Below are 26,810 nucleotides of genomic sequence, written 5' to 3'. Positions count from 1 at the left end.
GGTAAGAACTGTACAAACGAGCCAGGAAGGGACAGACCGCCTCTCTGGATGTTTGTTGACACCGTGTTCAAGTTTCAAGTGCATCACCTTGAATTCGCTATCATTGCTCACCTTGATAAACTCATCAAAGCTGATCTTTCCATCTTGGTCCAGATCACCTGTGGCCATCAGGTTTTCTGTGATTTCTCTCACTCGGTACCCAGGCAGAGGCAGGCAGGCGGCCTTGAACAAGTCATTTAGCTCATTGCAGCTGATGTATCCGTTGCCATCGGTGTCTGTGACACAAAGGATAGAGTGAAGTTCTGAGGTAACTCGGGCGCAGTCTTTAGAAAGGCAAAGGGATACTAGAGGACAGGTGGAGCTGGAGGAAGATGACCAGACATGGGCCTGACCCAGATAGAGGCAAAAACCTGCCAGGAGGCCTATTGCTCTTGGATCTAGACAGTCACAGCACTTCCAACACCCACAGTAAAAGACTCTAATTCCAATTAAGATCTTGAAATTAAGGGGATATTAACAGGATATTTAGGAACGTGTGCAGGCATGTTTGTATGCATGCGTACACGAAAGGGTGTGCATCTTCCTGCGTGTGTGTGTGTGTGTGTGTGTGTGTGTGTGTTGTGTATGTACCCATAAGGGCATATGCACATGCAGAGGTCGCAGGACAACTTTGGGCGTTGTTCCTCAGGAGCCATTTGTTTTCCAACACAGGGCTCTCCCACTGAAGCTGAAGTTCACCGACTGGCTAGAACAACTGGCCAGTGAGCCCCAGGGGCTCACCTGTCTCTGCTGCCCCATGCGTGCCACCAGGCCCAGCATTTATGTGGGTGCTGGGGATCAAACTCAGGTCCTCATGCTTGAGTGGCAACATTTTACTGACTGATACCTACCTGCCTCTGCAATCCTTAGAGAAACTTAAAAAGTAAACCACAAGGAGCTTACCAATAAGGAGTGGAAGGATATCAATATAAAGGAAATCAAAGGAAAGCAGGCAAGATGTAAATAAGGGCGCGTAGGGAACGCCTATAGGAAAAGGCTGCGGGCTCGCTGTTTTAACTAGGAAGGACCTGTTTTCTCGAGCGCATCGTTCTAAAACCAGCTCCCCCCGGTTCTAATTCCTCCGAAAGCTGCGACCCTTTGATACAGTTTATCATGTTGTAGACCCCCAGCCATAAAATTATTTTCATTGCGACCTCACAACTGTAATTTTGACACTGTTATGAATTGTAATGGAAACACCTACGATTTCTAGATGTCTTAGGTGACCCCTATGAAGTTTGATCCCCAAAGGGGTCGCGACCCACAGGTTGAGAACAGTGGTAAACAGTGTCGGGGCGTGACGATGGGGGTGGGGTGGGGGTGGGGACGCGGGGGGTGGGGAAGAATTGGGTCCACTTACCGACTTTGGCAAAAGCCTCTCTGAGCTCCATCATTTCTTCGTCAGACACGGATCCTCTGGCCATTTTCACTGCTTTAGGTGACAAACCTGGGAGAAGAACGTCAGAGTGAGCGCTGTGCATCTAAATTCCTGTAAGCTCAGAACAAAGCCTGTCTATTAGAGGAAGCCATGTTCGCCCCCACCCTCCATGACTTTCAAAGCCTCGCAGCCTCCCACGTGGGGTCATCAAAGACAGCTGCCTGCAATCTTTCCCCTCCCCACACCACGAGGCAGCTCCTCACGTGGTAAGCTGTGCTTATCTATATTGACTTAAGGCTTAGTAAGTGCTTATCTAGACTGACCTTAGGATTTCTGTGACAATCAGAAGGTGATGGAGGGACTGGAAATTCCCACCTCCTTTACTTTGAAATATTTATTCTTGGGCCACTCATCCTTTGTCGGCCCCCCTCCCCATGTTCTCATAGGGAAGTGAGAAGAATTAAGGTGAAGGAGAATTAAGTACCAGCCCCTCCTGAACTCCCAGCTAAGGGATTCACCTGGCAGCGGGCTGAGAAGGCCAGGGTGAACCTTCTGACCCATTTGGACTCTAAGCCAACATTACAAGGAACAGAGAAAGAGGTGGTAAGATTGCTATATTTTGGAGTAATTCACCATATAGAAGTGTACAATTAAAACCTTTAACTTTTATATAAGTATCTTTACAAACGCCATCATGATTATCTTTAAATTAATGCTTGGCCAAACCCGTAGATACCCTTTATAAATTCAAAGAGTTCTGTGCATAAGTTTGACCATACACAGTCAAGGATGAAGGAAGGAGGTGACCTTCTAAAAATTCAAATATGAAAATCTGAAGCACATTTTAAATGTTTTCTCAGAAACGTTTGCTGAGCAACCTGCTATCCCTGCGCATCACTGCTGCCCCCTAGTGGTAAGAAAGTGAATGAACCAGAAAGGCTCCTTGCTACATTCGGGGATGAAGGTTCCATTCACCAGATTTCTTGACGGGGAGATTGTAAATGGAGTAGGGAAACAGCAGATGGGATGTGTCTAACTATAATTTTATTTTGATCATTGTAATAAACTTATCTATTTTAAAATGTTTCCCACTTATGGCAAGGATACTTTAAACCAATTTTTTTTTTTTTTATGTTTCCACATTATTCTGTGGTGCTGTTTGTTCTCAGTGACGACTGACATCCATGCAAAAAAAATCAAATGTTATAACAATAAGCCCCATGGGTCAAACTGCACCACACTTCAAACTGCATCACACATGCCTGTGAAACCTGCATCCACTCTTGTCTGCCAATGGGAGTGGCACATGTCTGCCAAAGTGAGCGACGCATGTCTGCCGATGTGAGTGAAACTCTCCAGCCACATGAAATGACAATGGCTCAAACTTTTGTTATCCAATATTTTGTTAATAAAATGTCTGCCGATGTGAGTGAAACTCTCCAGCCACATGAAATGACAATGGCTCAAACTTTTGTTATCCAATATTTTGTTAATAAAATTCATGCATGGAAATGAAAATAAACAAATGCCCCAGGCCACAAGAGTAAGCAAATAAAAGTAGCAAGCCTGAGAGTGTTGCCCGAGAAGCTCAGACTACTCCCCACCCAACAGGATCTTAGCTCCCATCATCGGTTGGAACTAGAGACATGGTTGAAAGTATCTACATAGGTGCATTTTAACTCATTTAAGAGGCCTATTTTATTATCATTGGCCTTCTATATCTAACAAGATAGTGGTATGATGGGTTCTCTGGGGGATCCAGGACATGCTGAAGGACAAGTGTACAAACACACATGATCTCGTTCACAGAGCACAGACATTCCGAAGAGACATGCACTAGTGATTGGACCACCACCTTCTCTCCATTCCCTCTCCTTCTCCATTCTCCTCTTATAATCAGATTTCCAAAACTCATTTGAACAGAGGCATCTTCAAGCCAAAGAACGATAAACAGATGCAGCAAGCAGATACAGTCAGCGAGGAGTGTCAGCAGTCAACGGATGCCTAAAACCTGTCGCGCTTTGCTAGTAAGTGGCTGAAAGTTAAACTCCAGCTCTCTAAAAGCTAATGCTAAAAAGAACCATAGGCTCGTAGCAAAATCCTTACCAGGCACTAAGAAGAGGGCATTTGTGGGGTGTAGTAAGCACCATATTTTACTGTCCCCCAATGACTCTCAGTATAGGCTGACGGTATGCATTAGTATAATTATTTTCATTTTATAGAGAAGGGCACAGAAGCTGGGAGAATCTAAGACTCACATCTCAGCAACATTCCAACTCTCATTTCACTCCCCTCTTCCCGGCAGTGCACCCAGGCTCCACTCCCATGCCTTTCTCCCACTCTCTGCACTTGCCCATAGATCAGCAGTCGCTAATAAGCATCTTGAATACCTTAGCTAGTGGGGCATTGAATGTGAACATCATGAGCCTGTCTGGGAAGTGCAAAAGAGGAAGTTGGCGCTTCTGCGTGTTATGCAATGGAGGCCTCTGTTATAGGAAAGTTGCTGTAACTTTACTAAGTTACTGTGGCTGAGTTGGCTCATCTCACCTCAACAAGATCAACACCGCACATGCGCGTTCCTCAACAAGACCAACACCGCACATGCGCATTCGTAGCAGGGTCTCCCTAACACACTGCAGCAATTCCTAGAGGCCACAGCAAGTCTGGTTCTACAGCTGTCAGGCAGGCCATGCTTGTTAGACATACTACACTTGGTATATAGGTGTCCATAGGTGCTTACATTCCATACATATTTTATGAATGCCTACTATAGGTCAGGCCCTGCTCTTTCTTCCAAGGGAAGCATGACCTGGTTAGTTGCAGAAAAGCACAGCACAAGGACTATAGTTGAGACGAGTAAACTGGGTCGTGGAATCTAAACCTGGCCCTGGGTTTGCACACAAGAGTGTCCAATTATTGGACACTGTGAGAGACTGCTGAGAAGTTCAAGTAGAAATAGAAATGAGATTGCACTGTGTCAAAAAAGAGCTAAGAGAACTGGAGAGATGGCTCAGCAGTTAAGAACACATACTATCCTAGCAGAGGAGATATATTTGATTCCTAGCACCCACATCGGGTAGCTCTACAAGTCCAACTTGTAAGTCCAACTCCAGGGATCCCGATGTCCTCTGGCCTCACCTGTACAAACGTGGTGCGCATAAACTCATGCAGGCACCCACATATACATAAATAAAAATATAAATAACTTTTAAAGAACAGAGCCATAGAAGCAATAGAAAAACCATCAAAGTGGGTAAAAAACAAAAACAAAACAAAAAAACCTTCAAAGGTCATGCTATAATGAAGAAGAACTGTTTTAGTATAAATACCACATGTCTCCAAGCACGGTGGCATGCCTCTTTATCCCAGAACTCAGGAGGCAGAGGCATGGGGAATCTCTGAATCTGAGACCAACCTGAACTAGTGAGTTCCAGGACCACAGAGAGGAACCCTGTCTCAGCAAAACAAAGCAAAACAAAACAAACCAACAAAAACCAAAACAACAACAAAATAAAACCAATATGTTGGTCAGGAACAAATGTCTAATATAATGTAACATAACACCTAATAATATTCTCTTTAGAGGTTTATGGGTGGGAAGATCAACTTGGAGATGAAAATAGTGGAAATAACTTCATGTTTAAAAATCCTCAAGTCTTCATTGGTTCAACAGCTTTGAGAAAGAAAGAAAGAAAGGAAGAGAGAAAGGAAGGAAGGAAGGAAGGAAGGAAGGAAGGAAGGAAGGAAGGAAGGAAGGAAGGGAGGGAGGGAGGGAGGGAGGGAGGGAGGGAGGGAGGGAGGAGGGAGAGGGAGGAAAGAATGGGGGAGGGGGAGAAACGAGTACTTAAGCCATATAAGAAATGGGCTGCCAAGAGGGTTGGAGCTGACAGCTTAAGTTGCTGTGGCCACTGTGGGCTGTGTAGGGCCCAGACTTACACAAATCATTGTGTTTCTTTTACCTTCATGCTGAGCAGGGCCTAGAAAAACAACTCCACTTTTAGAGACTGGAGCATCAGATGAAGTTTATTACAGTTTTCTGATTTATGCACAGGGTAAACTGTCTTGTAGCCACGTGAAATGCTTTGTGCACAAATGCTCCAAGGCCGTTCCAGTTGGTGTTCCCAATACAGAGAAGAGAAGAGAGAGGGTGAAGCTACCTCTAAAAGTCTCAGTGACTTTGGCAGAGAGGAGACCCTTTAGCTAATTAGACCAAGTGTGGTGTGGAAAGGAGAGCACTTCCCCAGTGTGAGGCAGGACATGATTAATGTTCTAACATGCACACCAGCCATGTCTAAGAAGGACGTTGCTGCAGTAGTGTCTAATTTTAGATAGCGTACATAGTTTATGTGTTTGCCTGAGGGGGCTGTGCCCATTTTTATTCCTGCAGTTAGAAGGAGTGGACTACCTTATCACCTATTATCCAGGTCCTCAGGGGAAGGTGTCCCTTTGCAATACTAGCACCATTTAGGCAACAGTAAAGGCTCCTACTTGGGTATCAGGAGCCCCAAAAGAAAGAAGGCACGTGTCTTCCAGGGCACGAGTGAGCACTTTCAATTGAGCTTTACAGACTCTGCTGTGAGTATGGTCCAATAGTCTTTATTCTTTTTGCTTCTAGGGTTGATATATATTAATCATGTGTTCTTCCACTGAGCTATATCCCCAGACCCTGCCCGTGCCTTACCTTTTGGTAAAACATTTAATTGTATTTTATTTAGTGTGGGGGAGTGTATGACTGTGGGTGTGTTACATCGAACAAGTAGGGGTAAGAGGAAAACTCGGATGAGTCAGTTTCTCTTCTTTCAGCATGTGGGGACCCAGGGATCCAACTTTGGTCGTCAGGCTGAGTCCCAATTACCTTTACCTGCTGAGGCATCGCACCAGCTCACGCGTCCCTTTCTAATGACCACACCAGCTAACAATGCTCTGCCAGGAAGCATTTCAACTAGCAGTAAGCTCAGGACCTTCCCTTATGGATCCCTACCCAAACCATTAGATCTAAGAGAACGAATCTCAAATCATTTATCTGGGTCACTTCTGCTTTCCCGTGGGGACTTTGGCTTTTTAGATCCATCGCCATAGAACCCCAAGACAGTTGGCTAAAGAGATCACTAGGTTTTTTTTTTTTTTTTCTGTTTGTTGTTTGTTTAATTTTAAAACTAGCTCAATAACTCCCCAGCTGCCAAAGCCACAAAGTCTGCTTCTTTTTGACAGACAACAAGGTTTGTATCTCTGCTTACAAATAGATATAGGGTGTTCCCCAGGTGGGTCGTGCCCAGTGGTTCTGAGAATGAGTTATTACTAAAGAATTTTGACTCAAATTGCCCAAGAACCAAATGCAGAAACAGCTTGTTAGGTGTTTACCACAGAACACAGTGCTGAGGGATTTGCAGAAGAACACGGCTCCTCTAAGTGAGTGTGGACTTAGGAGTGGGGATTTCTCAGGTTTCAGAACTGATTGTGAAAACAGCAGAAAGAGGGGGACGCAGGCTACTCTGGGTACATCAGTGTTAAGGTTAGGGACAGTAGTGACCAGTTATCCACCTGCTAAAGTCCCAGGCATCTGCCACCTAGTATCACATGATCCAGGCACACTTCTGCCTGTGCCCCACTTTCTCTGCAATCTGACTCTGTAGGTAAAGGAAAACTGGAAACTTCTGACTCTTGGTCCCAGTTGCATCTGAGCAACCTCAGGGGATCTCAGCATCCACCAGGGAGATGACAGAGCTTCCGGAGACCTCCATGAACGGTGAACGGTCAGAAACGCACTGTCTAAGCAACACAGGAGCTCCCGGGGCTGACAGTAGCTTAAGGTGACTAAGATATGAAGCAAAGATATGACACAGTTCTGTAGCCAAAGAAAACATCCGTACAGTTTAAAAGGGTGGAAGCTGCTTGCCGGTTCTGCTTCACAGGAACACCCTTAGCGCTAACAAAGAATATACAGCAACTTACTCTATGTCACTGGATACGAGCTCCTTATGTTCACCTTTCAGAGAAAGGATGACTCCAAAACTACAGCTTTTAAATGACTTTGCTTTGTTTTTGTGTTTTTTTGATTTTGGGTTTTTTTTTTTTTTTTTTTTTTTGTGTGTGTGTGTGTGTGTTTTTAAATTCAGTTTTAGGGATTGTAGAAATGCCTCAGTGGTTAAGAGCACTGGCTGCTCTTGCAGAGAACCTGGGTTTAGATTTCTAACACCCACATGACAGCTCCCATTTGTCTGTAACTCCAGTTCCAAGGGACCCCGCTCCCTCTTTTGATCGCCATGCGCACCAAGTACACAATTGGTACACAGACATACAAGCAGGCAAATACCCAAACATACCTTTTAAAAAATGAATTCAATTACAAATGGTCTCAGATATAAATGGGCACTTAAAGGGAATCTTACAAATCCTTCTATCAAGTTTAACCTCAAATTTGACCTTTTTTTTTTTTTTTTTTTTTTTAAATTTCTTTCTGCCAATGCACCAGTTTCCCACAGGCTGTTCTAGGGCACAGACTCCTTTCTTTCCAGCCTCTGACCTGAAGGCCTTAGGGGAGAACACAAAGGAGGCCTGTCACTGCGAAGCTGCAGCTAGGCAGACACTGCTAGGAGAGCCAGCAGGTCCCAGCACTCTAGCCGGCTCACCATGCTCTGAAAGCCTCTAGAAGTTGGCCATTCAATCAAGGGGCTTCTGAGGTTACAGGGACAGGTCCCAGCCCCATCTCCAACTCAAGAGACCGCACGGCCCTTCCTGTCCTTCCTTGAGCATCCCCAATACCCCTGCTCTCTACCAAGATAACCACCCCAAGCTTTGTAAGCAAGGGTGACACACCAGGCTGGAGTCTGAGGGTACTATAGTACACTGGCACCCCTCTTCTTGCTTAGGCTACAGTGCTACCTGTGGTACTAGCCTCTTGGGAATCCACAACTACTTTTCATCCTGCTCTAGGACAGGGATTTTAAGAACCATGCCCAAAACATTTGTTCAAAGAACTGATATCGATCAATCTAAAGTTATCGTCTGAATATACACCACCATTCACTCATCCAGGAATGAAATCCCACCTAGTTGTTTCTGTATAAAGCTCTGCTTTAGTTGTTAAGAGATGCAGAAAGAGGAACAAGAACGGGAGCCCCAAAGGCTAGTGCTTCACGAAGCCCATGCTTAATGTGAATGTAACACGTAGATGATGATTAATGTAATGCACATGGTCAACACAGTGGGATTTCCTAGAGTGGAAAAGGTTAAACACAGACCTTTGCAAATTAAAGAAAAAAAAAAAAAGGAGCAGAGAGGAGGCCTATCTAAAATGAAAATAGCATGGCAGGCATCGTGACCTGGACCCACAAACCTGTCACAAAGGATACTGAGACAGTAAACTCTCCTTGAGTTTGAGATCAGCCTTTGCTACATGGCAAGAATTCTAGGCCAGTCAGGACTGCCCTGTCTCAAAGTACAGAAATACAGACATAAATAACTAAGAATACCAAATATCAAAATCAGCCCACTCAATTCACTAAATGAGTAAGTTTGCCAAATGAGTCTCTACTGGAACAAAAGGCAGGGGGAGTGAGGGAAGGCTGTGTCTGGGCTCTCATGAGGAGACCCTGCCTCCCTTCCAGATGTGTAGCATTAACCTCCAGTTTGTTCTCTGGGCCTCAGTTTCTTCATCCCTATATTTGAGAAGGGGAGTCCCTTCTATGTTAAAAAGTCTCAAGACTTCTCTCAGTAGCTGAGCAGTGAATCTGCAGATTAGAGCCGAGCTTGCAGAGAACAACGTGGTTGGTATGCGTGCCCACCAGAGTAGTGGCTGGACCCCGGAGCTGTCTCTTAAGAAGTGAGCAAGTGGGGGAGGGGGCCTGGCTCCCAGGGGCCAGCCACCGTCCCTGTTCTTACCTCTCGTCACACACAGAGCTGTTCCAGAAGATGCATCTCCTCCTGGACCCCAGGCAGATGTCCCTGCTCGGCTGCCCAGTGGAGCAGTTCAGAGCAGCAGAGCTGTCAAAGTGGCCCATGGGACCTATTTTCTGGGATGTCTTCACACACGGCTAAAGAGACGCTGATCCAGTTCATTCCTAGCTTCTAGGCAAGCCAGTGAACAGACTGTCCCAGAAAGAGAACCATCTAGCATTTTCTTTGAAAAGACCCAAATAAGGAAACTCTATAACCTCTCTGGTGTCTCATATCCCTGCCTTGTAACCTAAATCTTTTCTGATACAATTACAGCTCCTCCTTTCTTGGACTAATCTTAAACAGAACTATAGGAGCTGGTCAATTCATAAATCTCCCACCTTGGAGATGGTTTGTCCCTTTTAGCTATTAGTTTAGGAGTTTATTTTTCAACCTTTAAATTTGCTTTGCTATGTTCAGCCTTTGTGCCAACTTCCTTAACCAGTGAACATGAGACCATCAAGGTTGTAAAATAGCCCTTATAAAGAGCCAGGAGATCCCTGAAGGGGTTAAAAACAGCAACACCACATGGTCCAGCTACACCATTATCGGTTATTTATCAAGAGGACAAGAACCCATTGGATTAAGAGATCTGCATCCCCATGGAGGACACCCCAAACGGCAGTGCTGTTCTTGGTGGCCAAGAAATGCCAGGCATGGTGGCAGACACTGTCATGTCAGCACCTGGGAAGCCAAGGCAAGAGAGTGGGCTACATAGTGAGGTGCTGCCTCAAAGAAAATATGACGAAGAAACAGAAACAATTTAAATGTCCATTAACTGATGACTCAATAAAGCATCATCTACATGTGGTGCATGGTAAAATAAAAACACAATGGAATTATACCCTTTTTAAAAAAACAGGAAGAAAATTTCTGTCAGTGCAATAACATAGATGAACCTGAAGACAGTAAGTGAAACTCAAATACTCTTCATCTCACTAATATGTAGAATATATGTACATATACACATATACATATATACATACATATATACATATACGTGTATATATACACATACACACACACACACATATATATATATATACACATACACACAGACACATAATATATACACACATACACACATATATATATATATATATACACATACACACACATACACACACATATATATACATAATATATACACACACATACACACACACACATATGTATGGAAGTTGAAAGTAAAGCAGTGGCTATCAGAAGCTACAGTGTCTAGGGGCCATGCACTGTCACAGTTGCATGGAGGAATAAGTTCAGGAAAGCCACTGTACACCGTGCTGACTGCGGTTGATGACAGTCTGCCACACTCTTGAAAACGCTAAGGAGGTGGCCTAAGAGGGTTGACTACATCAAAGCATAACCATGAGGTAACTCACTCATTTAACACAGTGCAAATACATTTCAAACACTATGCTGCATGAGAAACACATACCATCTCACAGGTCAACTGGAAATCAGTTTGGAGAAAGCAGAGACGTGGAACCTGATGGAACCTGATAGACAGGCATAAGGCCAGTCTTCACAACACCTCTGCGGTGTTTCTGTAACTCCAGAAGCAGCCCAAACCAATAGCTTATGTAGAGAAGATTTAAAAAAAGCATAGACATAGAATGCAGTGGTGGAGTGTCTACCTGAGTGGAATTTGAGTATCATTAACTGGGTTCTGAAACCCATTCTCCAGCTATGCTAAACATGTGCCCTTAGCAAACTCAAATGTGTACAGTTATCCCTTCAACTGACATTGCCAAATACTGCTGTGCTCTGGGGCCCGTGTTAGGTGCTGAGAATACAAAAGTAAGATGTGGCTCCTTTGCTAAGGAAAATAGACACCACTCAGCATAGAATTCAGGAGAATCTGTTCCCCTGGTGAGAGGTACAGATGGCCCCCTAGAGGAAGATACACAGTGTTGCAGTTCAAATGTATCCTCCAAAGTTGTTTTAGGAACAAAATTGGGAATGTAGGGGTGTTAGAGGGAGGGCTAATGACAATGACGGTGTTTAATGCAGAGTCCCCATCAGCCATTTAATGTCAATATGGCGGGGATTTCCTTTTGGTAGATGGAGCTTACCCTCTCTCACCCTTCCTTGCCTGTGCTTTTTCTGCCTTCTGCCTGCTACCACGGGATGAAGCAGAGGCGTTAAATGTAGCCCCTCACCCTTGGATTGATGTTCCAGCCTCTAAAATGGAAAGAGTGAATCTCTCTGACTTATACACTACCCAGCCTCAGGCATTTGGTCACAGCAGCACTAAACAAACTAAGAAGCTTAGATTCAACAGATGAGTAGAAGATTTCTCGAAGGTCAGTCAGCCTTTCCCCTCTTTTATGTGGAATCTTTAACCCAGAGACTCTAGATAGGCCTAGTCATCTAGAGTCAGACAAAAGAGTAGCTAAAAGGCAGTGGAAAGCCTTGGGTCATAACAATAGCAGTTACTATCTGCTGAGAGCTTTCTTTACATTCTCACCACAGTCCCATGAGCATTACTGAGGGAACAAGGTTAAATGACTAGCTTAGGGTCATGTAGCTGTGAACTGGGCCAGGCTCCTCACTTTCCAAGTGTCCTGGTTACCACATTCCTGTATCTGTTCTCTGCCCTTCATCAGGGTGACCCAAAAGGAAACTCCAAAAGGCCAAAGCCTGAGTGAGTGTCATGATGGGGCTACAAACTCAGGCCTAGCAATCTCTGGGGAAATTCTAGATATATCTTCTCTCCAATTTCTCAGCATTTTAAAGGAAATGTTAAGACAAGCAAGGCCACCGCCAGGTTTGGTTTTTTTCCTGCCTGTGTCCCCATAGCTCTCATGGTGAAAAGAGGTCCTGTATCCGGGAGTCCTGCATACTTTGGTTATCCACTGTTGTTTTGTGAAGCGGATGTCTTGCCTTGCACACTGAAAACACAGAGATGCTTTCAGAGACACAGAGTGAACTGAAGGAAAGTCTACACTACGCTGAGTCATTTTTAAAATGTCGTCATGGTGCTGTTAGCTCAGAGAAGGGAGCCCTGGACTATGCCAGGGAAGAGGGGAAAAGTCAGAGGAAGGACTAGGAGGAGAAAGGATGGGGAGATGGGAATGAGGAAGAGGCAGGAGGCAGGAGGGGCAGGAATGAGGAAGAGAGATGGGGTAAAGAGTGAAAGGGAAGGCTTTCCAGAGAAGGTAGCATCAAGCTAAGTCCTAGGGACTCGCTATGGAGTTTTCCATATAACCAAGATGGAAACAGCTCCATAAAACGAAAGGCAAAGAAAAGCCTACAGAGATGGCAGATGCTGGTTCGGTGTGGCTGAAGTCAGGGATGTTGGATGGTGAACCCCACAGAAGGGAAGCACGGAACTGAGATTCTCTTGTTTCTAGAAGGGAAATGTCAGTGACACAGGCTATACCTCAAACACACACAGACATGCACACACACACACACACACACACACACACACACACACTACAGGTAATAAAACGTAAACAAAATGCTTCCACCTAGAGACAGTTTCCTTGGCTTGTACTTGCTTGCTCCTCCTTAGAGCACTGCCTCTCACAAAACTCTGCTTTGTGAAGAGGGAACCAGAGATGCTGGAGTTGGGAAAATGGGGCCCCCCAGAGGGGAGAAGTGAGTCAGAGACTAACTTCAATAGAGAAGTGGAATGTCCAGAATCTTACTTCTGTCTGACCAAGTTGTCAGGTAACACATCCATTAAAATTCAAGAACCTGAAGATTTGGGGGGGGGATCCCTGAATTGTGAGATACACATAAAGGAAGTGGGGTGAGAATTGGGGAGAGGAAAGGGTAGACAGTACAAACAATGCAAAGGTCAGAACTTTTAGAAACTTACCTTAGGGAACAGAGTAAATTTCTAGTCTATAGGTAAGAATATTATAGTTACTACCCCAAAGTCACACTTGATTGTGTATACACTCTGTGTGTTGTGTGAGTGCCAATCTAGGTTTTACGCCATGGCCAATCTCTAAAACACCTTGACGTCCTGTGTTTTGGCTTCTGTATGCCAGTTCCCTGCTTGAAGTCTTAGGAGCCCCTCAGACGGTGCAGACCTGGCAGGTGATACTAGAAGCCATCAACATTGATATTAATTAACTTTTATTTTAAGGGTCTCTGAGCTCTGCCTTGCCTGAAGTGCTAACAGTGGAAAGTACCTTCTAACAGTTTCTAACAGTTGAGGAAGTGTGGCCAGACTTGGAAAATACACAGTAATGTTAAGAAAAGCCCAACCACATCCACAGTGAGCCCTGAGAAGTGAGAGAGCTTCGGGCATCTGAGATAACGGCCCCTGTTGCTCTCCTCCCCAACCCTTGGGTACAAGTTCTGTTGTCCTGCACTTCGCTTGGCCCTGATTGTTCACTCCCTAAATCTCTAGGCACTTTCTGTATTCTAGTTTGAGTCGAAACCAGTAACCATATTTGTACATTAGCAATGGCAACACAAGCTCCCAGTTGTTCCTTTAGAATAACACAAGGTCAATCTGATAACAAGGTCAATCATACACACACACACACACACACACACAGTAGGGGGTGGGGTGAGCAGGGAGGAGGACGAATCACAGGCAGTTAGCAAATATTTACTAATACCAGTTTATGATGAGATGTTTCTTTTGTCAAAGTTCTAAGTGTCACAAGAGGGAAATTTCAGTGACTACACAATGTAAACTAATACTTGCATAACTGTTGGACTGCATGTCACAAACCCTCAAGCACTTATTTGCTTGCTTCTCAAGTGTCTGTCAAACTAGTAGATGCACCCAACACAGAGCTGGGATCTCTTACTGAGAGAAAATATGGCACAAGGAATAACCATTCAATACTCAATCCCAGACAAGCACACTTAAGACATCATCAGGTTACACCTAGGTTGTAGAGTTTCAATATGTAGACCAGGATGGACCCTTACTCTTGATTCTCCAACCTCAGGCTCTGAGTGTTGGGATGATAGACATATGCCTGACTACCATGTCATGTATGTAATTTTATTTAACATGTGTGAGTATGTGTGGCTAAATGCATGTTTACACATCATGTGTGTGCCTGGTACCTGAGGAGGCCAGAGAGGTCATCAGATTTCCTGGAACTGGAGTTAAGGGTTTTGAGCTGCCCTGTGGATGTTGGGAACTGAATCCAGGTCCTTTGCTAGAGCAGCACGTGCTCTTACCTTCTGAGCAAGCTCTCCAGCTCTCACCAATGGAGTTTACACAGTCACAGTTTGCACTCCTTTTTTTATTTGTTTTTTTTTTTGTTTGTTTGTTTGTTTGTTTTTTCGAGACAGGGTTTCTCTGTATAGCCCTGGCTGTCCTGGAACTCACTTTGTAGACCAGGCTGGCCTCAAACTCAGAAATCTGCCTGCCTCTGCCTCCCGAGTGCTGGGATTAAAGGCGTGTGCCACCACACCCGGCTCACAGTTTGCACTCTTTAGAAATGTACTTAAGGGGCTGGAGATGGCTCAGCGGTTAAGAGCGCTGACTGCTCTTCCGAAGGTCATGAGTTCTAATCCCAGCAACCACATGATGGTTCAGAAACATCCGCAATGAGATCTGATGCCCTCTTCTGGGATGTCTGAAGACAGCTATAGTGTACTTACATATAATAAATAAATAAATCTAAAAAGAAATAGAAAGAAAGAAAAGAAATGCACTTAAAATGGACAAGACAGCTGTGAATCTGTACTCTATGAGCTACTGCTATGACCTGTAGATAAATCCCTTAAGAAACATCCCTAAGCCTTAGGAAATAAAGAGACAACAATGTCAACTTTATACCTAGATATATGAGAAAATAATATAGCAAGTATACTTCAAATACTTGACATGATGTTGATCAGATGTACTGGTGATCAAAGTAGGCTTTCCCCTGGATGCAACATGAGAACAATGGAGCCAAGGACAGCTCAGAAAATAGACAGCAGTTGCTTCCATTTACAGAAAAGAAATCGGTCTTCATCTGCCACCACATGGCTCACATGCCGCTATGACGTGGAACCATGTGGTGGAGAGATGGGAGCAAAAGTGAAGCAAAGTGGTTTGAGCACTATGAAGAGAGGTGGAGTGGAATTAGAGATGTGGAGGTGGGTAGGAATAAGCTGATGTGAAGAGCCTGGGCTGCCACCTGAGGCCATTGTGGAGTGCTGGCCTGTGCATGTCTGGGATCTCTGTTGATGCCATCTCTTGTGTCACCACCAAAGGCCATGCGGACATCCCTGATCTAGGCTGCCACCTTGGACCATGTTAATGTCCAAGGTAGCTTCAAAGAGCTGCCCCTCAGTGGCTTGGGCACTCAGTAGAGCTGGCTCCGCCCCTTGTCAGCTGCAGCACTTGGATGAGCTGGGCAGTGCTGGAGATCTGTGCAGGGGAGCTGGCCATGTGACCAACTCAGCTGCCACCCAGGCTCAGATCCAGGGCTTTGTGTTGGGCCACCCCATCTGTAAACTGCTGGAGCAAGTGAAGGGGCCAGAGATGCAGGAGCTCCATGACGCAGGGCAACAACAAAATATCTGAGAGGAGTCCCAGTAAAGATCCAGTATTGATAGTGTAGCAGAAGCCAGAAGCCTCAAATCAGACCAATGACTCATTGCAATGAACATCTGCAAGTCAAGCTGTGTGGACAAACAGGTACACTGTGGGACACTCCGGGACAGGTACACTGTGGGACAGTCCGGGACAGGTACACTGTGGGACACTCCGGGACAGGTACACTGTAGGACACTTGGGACACACTGTAGCTTCCATGGTGAGATGTCTCGTTTTTGCTTTTATTTTTGTTTTGTTGGGTGTTTTATTTTTTAAATTTTGTGTTTTCTTTGGGGTACAGTTGTAAGAGTGGAGGGTAGATATGAAAGGACAGGGAGATGAGCGAGATTGGGGTGCATGATGTAAAATTCACAAAGAATCAACAAAAAGTTAAAATAAACTAAACTGGTCTCAGAGGTTCAAGAGATTGCTCAGTGTTTGATATGTCAAAGCCCGAATATGAATCCAAATCTGTGTCCACTTGCTAATTTTCTATACATTGTATCTGTCTCTTCCATGAATAAGAGCTATAAGCCCTGATTTAAAAACCTGTAAAATATGATTTATTTTATACTGGTTTATAAGCCAGTGAGATGGCTCAGTGGATAAAGACTCTTGCTGCCAAGCCTGAGGACCTGAGTTCAATCCCTGAGACCGACATGGTGGAGAGCAACAACTTCCTCAGGTTGTCCTCTCTCTCCATGTGCCATCCATATACACAGAATAAACATGTAAACTTAAAAAAAAATAACTGTGCAGTGATGGTGCACACCTTTAATCCCAGCACTCAGGAGGCAAAGGCAGGCAGATCTAAAAAAAAAAAAAAACTAAAACAAAAAAGTAAACAAAACAAAACAAAAAATTATAAAATATTGGAAAGCATCTAAAAACAGATATTTGTACGAAATTGGAGAGAGGCCCTCCAAATTGGAGGCCCCCAAAGCCCAGGCAAAACCAAAATCAACAGAGATCTGAAATGTCCCAGCTGTCACTCTCAGTGGTCAGAGGACAGAAACAGCACTGGTGATATCTTGATGAAAATCTCCACATGAAGGGCAGTGAGGCAGGGGGGACACCCCAAAAGTTTCCATGGTTACTTTCATTATTCCAAAGAGGAAACTTAAGAGACATTAACAAACCACTGGAGACGGCACGGACAGCTCAATCATAGCTTTAAGAGGATGAAGGCTGCTCATCACTGGAGAGCTGCAGCCCTGTCTTTTCCCCCAGGTACTTTCTCTCAGTACCTGTGACCTCAAGTTCTCCATAAGCAATTTCTATCACCCTTGTCCTTCCTTGGGCAAAGGGATTTGAGTCTGAGATGTTTGAGTGTGAGCAGCTGGTCTCCAGATAATGTGCAACTTTGGGTCTCTGGCCTGGCTAGCTGAAGGTGGTACCTGCTTGTGGCCCTGGTCCAGCCTACCTAGATCTAGATGTGAACAAGTCGATCTTCAAGTTCCCAGAACCGCTATTACAGCAGTTTCAGTAACCAATCCTTCCCTGCCGAGAGCGACAGTAACCTCTAAAGGGTGACTCAAAACAGACCGCTCCACCCTTAAGTGCCTCTTGTTGGTTATTCAGTCACTGCACAAATAGAAGTGATAGAAATACCAATTCCACACTCCTCATCCAAAACACTTGGGACTAGGAGTGCTTCAGACTTCAGAGTTCTGCAGATATTTGCATGACATCTATCCAAAAACAATCTGAAATCTGAAACATTCCAGAGTCTGAAAGTTCCTGAGAACTATATTAGCACTCAAAAGTTTTGGCTTTCAGAGCATTTGGGATTCGGATACTTCAGTCAGGCACTTCAGCTGTTGTGAGCTTGTGCTGTCTAGAAGCTAAAAGGACCCACATTGTAGAATGCTCACTTGCAATAAAGAGGACAATGAACTTATGCTAATCCAAATTCTGCCTGAGCAACGGCACTTAGGGCAATAAGCAGATATCGCACAAATAATTTTAGGTAGTTCTCTACCTCCTTGATTCAGAGACATGCCTTGGATAAATCTTAATGAATTTATAAGAATAAGGAACCAGACGGCAGATTATTAAATACGAGGTAATTATTGCACCAGGCAAGTTCCCTCTGTAAAGTGTAAGCAGAATAAAAATGAGAGCAAATTATCTGGGAGACTACAATTCATGTCTGTAACTAGCCTGGTACCAGATCTGGTGCCCCAGCCTTCCACTGTGGAGGATGTAACCTCTGATGTCCACTTGAGTTCAGTTACTAACGTGTGTGTGTGTGTGTGTGTGTGTGTGTGTGTGTGTGTGTGTGTGAAGAGAAGGGTAGGTAGGGGTCCATGTAGCTTGTGCTAAACTAAGAATCAATGCTGCAACCACAGAGCCGTGGCTTTGCTGGTTCCTCAATTTAACATCTTAGCTTTTCCTTCCGGGGGAGGTGGGCCTGGCCATATTTGAGAAATGGCCTTTGTACATCTTGTAAATAGGACTGACATAGACCCGGGCTCTGAAGCTGAGGAAAACATATTTTAACTCACTACCTGGGTCACTTCCAACTTCTGTCTTCCCATTCACAGCTAAAGCATTCTTTCATTTGTAAAAAGTCTTTAGAACACTTTTATCTGGCAATTACTGTATAATTGTAGGTGTATGTACTCAGGTGTACAAATTAATTTATTCCTGACTGTCAGTCACAGCACACTAAAAAGGCCACTTGACTGAAGTCATTCTTAACGCCTAAGACTAAGAACTGTTCCAAGATTTTAAAGGGAAGGATCATGTTGTGTGGGTCTGTACATTCACTGTACACACCAAATACAATCCCATGCACAGGACAGAGCTCGTGTGGTGATGACAGAGAGTCTCTAATAAAAGCCATCACACCATGGCTGCACTTCAGGGGAAGTTTCAACCATCTAAGCTCTACTTCAGACATGCACACACTATAGTTGTTTGTTCTAGGGCTTTCTCTGGATTCCAACCATTGATACAGCACTCATTCGGTCTTCGAAAAATTTTTTTAAAAAAATCACATACACGAGTGAATAAACCTGTTGTCAAATATGCCAGTATTCACCTGGTGGGATTGCGAAAAGCTCAATTTCAAGAGAGGGTGGGTGCATTAGCTGTTGTTATTATTAGGGTGATAACTGAAATTCTTCCTCACCGCCCCTCCCCAAGTGGGGCTTGCAATATCTTACGAGATGGGGCCATTGTGAAACTGATGGGAAGACGAATGCAATGATGGAAATTGACACACAGAAAACAACAGGAAGAGTGAGTGGTGAAGACCGGAAGCTGAGTCAGAAGGAAGCTGAGGAAAACAGCAGGAGATGCTGTCTGTCTGTCTGTCTGGGAGCACCTCCACTTCAACAGCTAGAGTAAGATTCCCCTAGGTGATGGAGACCTGGTCAGGAGGCAGTGTCTCAGCCTTCAGAAAGCCTTCAGTGTTTTGATGTTAGAAGTGCACTGTCATCTAGCAAAACAGGAACCTTTGCAGCTAGCGGAGTCGGCTGACAAATCAGTTATATATTTTGATGGGCTCTAAATTCGACTTTTATTTTTGCGTTGCTCAGTACACGAACTGAGTCATCTTATTTCACTGGGTATCTGTGGACCACCCCCACCCCCACCCCCGTCCAAAAAAAAAAAAAAAAATCCCCGGGGAGAAAATTTACATTAATCTAAAAAGTATCATCTTGCTATAACATCTGCCGTTAGTCATAAAGTCCAATGACTTTATAAAGCTTTTCAGCTCCTCTCAAACATGAGTTAAATGAGGAAATGTCTTAATTTTCTGATTTAGTTTTATTTTGAGATTTGATTGCTGCATCCCCTATATGTGCAGAGGGGCCTGCAGTCCTCGGGTAAAAAAAAAAAAAAAAAAAAAAAAAAAAAAAAGGAAACGGCGACTTCAGAATTTTCTAAGAATACTGAGTGATTAAGTAATATTCCTAACATGTGTCCTTGCGTTCACTTCATAAACAAAGGCCTATCTGGGGATTTCAGCTTGTGTAAGGATTGCTAGGTAGCACGCCTGTAACTGCATTTAAAATACAATGATGGACTGGTGTCATTTATTTCTGAAGTCTATAGTTACCGTATCATTTCTTATATTTCCCAAAGCCGTTGTCCATTTGGCGCTGTGAGGCTCAAAGGAAGACTGGAGCCTTGGAAAAGGAGGGGAGCAAGCGCTGAGGACAATGACTGCCACGTGTCCCCTCAGAGCAGTCGCCACAAGGACTCAGGGAGCTTGAAAGTAGGAAGTGAAATCGGAGGCCTTCCTGTTATGTAACGAATTCATTTAAAAACTGTTCATTCCAGTCAATATCTTCAGCAGCCCTGTGCGCCGGCGGGGCGGAGAGAGGGAACTCCGCTCTTTATGTGCGGCAGGACAGGGGAAAAAATTAAGAAGATACAATCAATGCAATGCTGACCTGAAGGCAAAGCCTTAGGCAAGCTTCAGTTAGTGGAGGAAGCAAGCTGAGGACCTGTCTTTCCAAGAGGCCCTTGAAAAGTCAGACAATTCAGGGGGAAGATCACTGAAGAAACAGCGAGAAAGAGTGAAACAGCATGGAACTTTCTGGTGGCTTGCGGTCTTGCGCGCCCAGAACCAGAACGTGGGTAGGTAAGACGTGGGAGGGGGAGGGGAGAGGTTCAACAAGGAGGAAGTGGCATGAAAGAAGTCTGAGGAAGTGGGCTGAGGCAAATGCGTGAAGGCACCAAAAATTCTTAGCAAAACTGTTAATGAATCATCCCACCGTTACATGAAATGTGCCAAGGGACCTATTTAATGAATATCAAACTCCTTTGGGGTGTCTGGCAATTTTTTTCCTTTCTCTGTCTTGTACACCTGTACACACACACTCTCTCTGTCTCTGCTCTCTCTCTTCTCTTACACACACACACACACACACACACACACACACACACACACACTGTATTAGGCTTTCTGATGTGTCTCCAGGATGAAAGCTTCTCCCAGCATGCTCCACGGAAGGCGGGCCCTGCAGCCAGCACAGTCCCTGGGCACCTGAAATCCAGACCAACTCCTGCCCCACCCTGACCCTTGTGCCCTTGGACCTTAGGTAACTTCAGCCCCACTCCCGATAGCTCAAGGCACTGGAGAGGATTCCAAGAGGTCATGTGGCTACACAAGCTAAGTACTTAAAAGTAACCACACTGGTGGCTCTCCAGCTTTACACATTCCATATCCACAAACTCGATCAAGTTCAGATGAAACATTCTAAAAAAAAAAAAGTTGGACGTGCACAGAATACACACTGACATTTTCCTTCTTACCACTCCCCCACCCCTCCGCCCCCCCAGGTCGATACAGTACAGGGTTCTACATTTGAGCGGCCTGAGCATGCGCATCTCTGAGGCCCTGCACAGTTCCCCTTCCTGTTCTAGTTTAAACACACACGCGGGCCACCCTTCTCCAAACGGTTCCGAGGTAGAAGTATCAATCAGGTTAAAACACTGGGATCCTTTTTATCTAACATTCCTGACTGTTGCAAGGTACAACGTACAAAGGAGACGAAGTTTAAAACACTCCTGCCAGACAGGGACTGCTAACGAAATGTCTTCATCAGCGACCACTGCAAACTGTCACCACAGAACCTGAGGTCCGGAAGAGCCCTCCCTCCCTCGTGCTGCTACCATGAGTAAGACGCTGTGCTTTGTAGGCATGGCAGGTGGATGCTTCAGCAAGCCAAACGTGGCTGGCACTAACTCTGCCATATTCAGTGTTATTCCTTCCCAAATGTAAGGGGGAAATGTTGACAAGCCTTCAAAGCTTTTTTTTTTTTTTTAATTACATTCTTATTACTATCTCTGATGAAAATCTTTGAAGTACATTTTTCCCCTAGTATTTTCTGGACCTTAAGCCTCTCCTCCGGAGACCCCACTGTTTTTTGGGTTAGTTTTACTTTTTACCTTGAAACCAGCCAGGCAGATGAGTACTGCAAGTAAAGAAAGATTAATGGCCAGACACCAAAACTTCCAGAAATTCACTTTTCATAGAAAAAAAGTGGTGAATTCCATTTAAATTTAGCTATGCAGACATCCTTTTTTAAAAAGTTCATTTAATAGAAGCCAATTACAGTAAATTCTTGGTAAATTTGACCTCAAGGTGTATGTTGACAAGCCACCACTTTTTTTTTCTTTTTCTTGTTTTGTTTTTTTGTTGTTGTTGTTTGTTTGTTTGTTTGTCTTGCTTCTGCTTTTGGTTTTAAGTTGTCCTGCTAGAGTGGTTTCCAACAGTTAGAAACACAGGTTTTCACCATGTGTGCAGGACAGTGTATGTGTAACATCAGTCCTGGGCTTGACTGACAGTTCTAATTGAATACAAGCTGAGAGATGGTACAATACTTCGAGGCTGTATGCTTCAGTCGCTTAAAAGAACTCCCTGTGTAGATAGGACCTTTCCTCCAAAATGTAGAGACATTCATTTGCATGGCCTTCAGCCTTAACAAATAATCCAGACAGCCCTACAAGAAGTAGCGGAAGCCAGCAACACAAATTGCTTTTGATTTTTAGAGACTTAATGGAGAAGACCTCTCATATTCTGTGTAGTCAGAAAACATGGGCATTAAAAACCCCATTGTCAAAAATCACTCACACTGACAGGCCACCCTTGGTAACATATGACCTAAGATGTTAACATATCCACCAACTGACTCTAAGGAAGATTTAAAAAAAAAAAAAAAAGGAAAAACAACCACAGAAGCTAAAATTAAACCACCTCCATTAGAATTACTAGCAGCACAGTCTAAATGATCAATATGCACTTTCCCGAAAACATCTTAAAGTTGACCAAAAGAGAGTAAATAGCCTTCCTGAAATAGACCAACTGACAGGTATCAAAACATGGTTTGGCTTTAAAGATGGGGAAAAGTAACTCAGATTTTGGGGTGGGGGATGATAAATGCAGAGAACTTGGCAAGAACCAAGCCAAAGAACACCCCCCCCCATATTTCCCCCCACCACACCCCCGACACACACCCAGCCACCCCAGGTGGCTGCTGGTCTCTGTTAGAGGGAGGCAAGACACACAGGGCTGAGAAGACAGGTGCTTAGCCCCTTCTAGACAAAACCCACAGCATCCAGCAGCAGAGCCCCAGCCAGGTCCCAAACACTTCCAGCGAGCAAAGGGACGAGAAACACGTTTACCTGGTAGAGAAACTGTCCTCTGTGTCAGCAGCACTGCTGTGTGGTCAGAAACCCCAGTCCTTCAGATCTACAGAGCAGCCTTGTCAAGCAGGGGTGTGTGGTCACAAGGCAGGAAGTAACTGCAGTGGCAAATCACCAGGCAGGAAAGAAATAGATTTTGTCTTTATAAGGACATTTTACTCAACATTTTTTTTTCATGTCTCCTCCCCCTGAAAATCACCTGACAACAGGTCACAGTGAAATCCAGAAGCCACCTTCCACTTCCTCCTCTCTAGGAGCATTCTGCTCCCACCCTGGGTCTCTCTCAGCAGGCCCTGGGCTACTTAAGCCCTTCTGATCACAGATAGGGAGCGAAGGTCAGCTTCCTGGCTGAACTCTTTTGTCTGACTCCAGTTGCTTAAAGCAAAACCCAGGAGCCTACCTACTTTCATCTGGGAAAAAAACAAATTCTTCATCTCCAGTGAAACATCTAAGGAAGAGGTGTGACATACAAACTGAAAGGGATTTTCATGGGCGAACCTGCCCATCCCACCTCCCTCTCTCTCTCACCCCATTTGAAACCAATCCCCCTCCCACCCTCTCAATGATGATCATATCTGTATAAACGAAACAAAACGATCTCTCTAAGCACAGGGCCCATAGAGAAAGGTTACTATATTATTTACTCATTCCTTTACTTATAGAACACCCACGTGCTAAGGATCTCTTTAACCCAATTAGAGAGTTCAATTATTTAAACATTTCCTGTAAAGAAGAGTGGTGAATCCTTCAGGAAGCTGTCAGTCCTTCCAACAGGCTGGATCCCTTCAGACAACAGTCATGCATCCATTTCCTGGAGTCCTCACGCTCCCAACAATAACGGAGATGCTGTCATTTAGCCTTGGGGCTGCATGCTACAGCTAGGCCCCCAGGCTCAGTCGGTGAGGATGCCTGCTCATTCTACAGGTATCTGTGTTTTTCTAAGAGCCAGGGCTGCTGTCAAGCTGAGCACGGTCCCACTGACTCTGCTGTTCTTTAGACTTCCTTGGCTTTTCTGGTTTCCTTACAAAGTTCTCCGTCTTAACTTCTAATGCTGAGATAAGGCCACCAAGTGTATCTCCTTCATCAGCCTGATAAGGCAACTTTTTACTCAGAAACCCACAGGGCTCCTATTGAGAAAGAGGGTCTGCTAGAGCACGGGAAGACATGGAGAAGGTTCAGTCTTCTCTAGATCTGGTCCTAAAGAACATTCTAGGAATGGTTCTAGTAAGAACTGACTGCTGTCTTCAGATGTCCCTGGTAAGAGTGACGTGGTGAGTAGAATCCCAGTTAGTAAGTGGCAGAGGGAATTCAAGGGGCCCTTGACTTTGTACAGAGAAACATCTAGGCATTGTTCATATAAGATTGGCTGCATGATACAGCAGTTAAATGCTGTTAGCCTCCACTTTGGGGAATAGCCCCCACTCAGGGTTCTAGAGAAGAGCTCCACAGATGGCCTGCACAGCCTTCTTAAAGGGAAAGAGTGTGTGCTGACTGTGCATCCGCCTGTCTGCTTCTGCACTCTTGTGGTTTCGGAATGGAGCAAAGACCCAACAGCCGTGCCTCATGAAAAGGAACCAATCTATATTTCAATTACCTGGGGGACAGAGAGCAGGAGCATTCTGTAGGTGCTTGGGCCTGATCACAGGAGACCCGAGGAATCTATAAAAGAAAGAGAAAACCACTCGTGCGTCGGTTCCTCTCGTGTGTGAGTGTCTGCCCAAACTGGAGACTGGGACAGAAGTGAAGCAGAAGCATTGCTCTCAGGGAGGAGCAAGACTGGTGCAGGGAGACGTGAAATGAAACGTCGGGGAGGGCTGAGACACCGGCATGGTGGGATGCAGGCACAGATTTGTGGAGAGCAGAAGTGAAACTTGCCACATTCCAGCTAGAATCTGGTTCCAGGCACAATAAGAACCTGAGTCAGGACAGTGCCTACACTGGGTAAGAAAGTCGCTGCTGAGCAGGTCACTGCTTATCTAGTCATTGCCACCTAGTTGACACAGCCCCTTCCAGCTCTGATCCTCCTCTGCCACCTGTCACTGCCTCCGGCCACATCCTGGATTTCACCATTCAGGTTCCTCCATGGTAATCTCTTCATCTGCCTCTCTCAGTGATGAAAATCCACCCAGGAGTAGGCAGCTGTGGAGTTTGTTTTTGTTGTTGTTGTTTGTTTGTTTGTTTGTTGTTTTGTTTAGTTTTTTTTTTCATTCAGTGTTTAAACATTGCTTGTGATGGTTAAACAGGAGAGTTAACTTTGAGTTTTATTGTTTTTAGCTCTTCTGCAGACAGAACACGACCTCTGCCCTGCACTCGGATAGGGCCCCCACCCTCCTACCATAAGCCCTGTGTCTCTGCTGCCCCCTCCACTGAGCTCAGCCTCTGCTCTGCCTTGCCTCTATCCCCCCTGTTTTCCCGGAATTCATCTGCCACCGAGGCCTGCATCATCCTTATGGCCCCAGTCTCCCAGACCAGATTACACCTGCACAGTAGAGTAGCCTAGTAAAAGTTCTGGATCAGGCACCTGGGGTTAAAGGTCAACTTTACAGATGAACCTCTTGCGTGACTTTAGACAGGTGACTTCATTTCATTGGCCTCAAGATCTTCATCTAGAAGGTGGGGCAAGAGCAGTGTCTGTTTCGTGCATTTGTTGAGAGGATTGGACGTGCTGATGTGTGGTGGGGAAACTGCCTGTCACAAAGTAAGAGCTGAGTGGGTGCCAGCTGCTCTTTTAATATTTACACCAAGCTGTGGACTGGGCCCTTCCCATATATCATCTCATGCATTCACCCATAACACATGAGTTAGATATTGTTTTCTTCCGCTTAATAGTATGTTTATTGTCCTATGATTCACAACATTTATTCTTTTAAAGTAGTTTTGTCATATAATCAGATTTGTATACAAATTATGTTATACAATTCGATAATATCCCTTAAAAGAAAACCAGTACCAATTAGCAGTTACAACACACACACACACACACACACACACACACACACACACACGAGATGAATATATACACTTCCTATTTGGAAGTGAATTTGATCCTCACGCACCATTATCTAAACCTTGTTATAACAGTGTTACTGTTAAATCAATATTCAGATTTTATAATGCCTGGGAAAGTGGTTCAGTGGGTAAAGTCCTTGCCACATAGTATGATGACCTGATTTCAAGTCCTCATACCCATGTAAAGCCAGGCAGGGTTGTGCATGTCTCTAATCCCAGCATTCCAACAGGGAAACCAAAGGTAGAGACAGGAGATTCCAGAAATCTTGAGGGCTTGGCTTATGAAATGAAGAATTTTTTTTTTAAAGAGCCTATCTCAAACAAGGTGGAAAGCAAGAAAGGACACCTGAGGCTTTCCTGGAGAGGAACCAGAGGAGCACGCATGTCCACGTACACAAATGAACACATAACTTTATACACACACACACATACACACACAAAACCACAAACAGACCAACTAAAGAACACAAGGCAAAAACCTTTCCAGAGCAATGGCATGCACTGTGCTTCTTCTGTCTCCTTAACCTGCCAGGTTCCCACATACTTACTATGAATGCCACATGGAACTCTCTAACAGAGCTAAAAGAAGACAAAACAAAAACAAAACCCAACAAAGCAAAGCACGCGTGCATTCTTCTCTTGCGCTCCTGGAGAGGACCCTCTGAAGTCCCCGTCCTTCTGTCTGTCTGGTGCCCCCAGTGCACGAGAAGGCCACCTGTCTTAGTCTTATCCTGGGGAGTTCTTTCTTTTGTTCTGGGCTGGAAGCCACACACC

The 26,810-nt window shown here is 44.7% G+C and overlaps 1 protein-coding gene across 10 annotated transcripts in view; it reads right to left on the bottom strand.

Annotated features, from left to right (window-relative positions):
- Positions 1-26,810, bottom strand: part of Lcp1 (lymphocyte cytosolic protein 1) — a 99,934-nt gene that overhangs the window by 33,057 nt on the left and 40,067 nt on the right. For 5 of the 10 annotated variants that reach the window (XM_021181588.3, XM_021181587.3, XM_021181586.3 and 2 more), the window contains 4 exons: positions 24,622-24,686; positions 23,007-23,125; positions 1,400-1,486; positions 112-275 (listed from right to left, as the gene is read on the bottom strand). In XM_021181588.3, coding sequence (XP_021037247.1) covers positions 112-275; positions 1,400-1,463 — 228 coding nt within the window. In that variant the 5' untranslated portion in view covers positions 1,464-1,486; positions 23,007-23,125; positions 24,622-24,686. The remainder of the gene's footprint in view (positions 1-111; positions 276-1,399; positions 1,487-23,006; positions 23,126-24,621; positions 24,687-26,810) is intronic. The other 5 variants (XM_021181589.2, XM_085828778.1, XM_085828777.1 and 2 more) reach the window with 2 other exon arrangements.

The sequence above is a fragment of the Mus caroli genome, unplaced genomic scaffold (genome assembly GCF_978045245.1).
Source record: "Mus caroli unplaced genomic scaffold, Mus_caroli_1 scaffold_12, whole genome shotgun sequence".
NCBI lineage: Eukaryota > Metazoa > Chordata > Mammalia > Rodentia > Muridae > Mus > Mus caroli.
The sequence above is the reverse complement of the archived record's forward strand: the minus strand, read 5'-3'. Positions and strand labels throughout refer to the sequence as shown.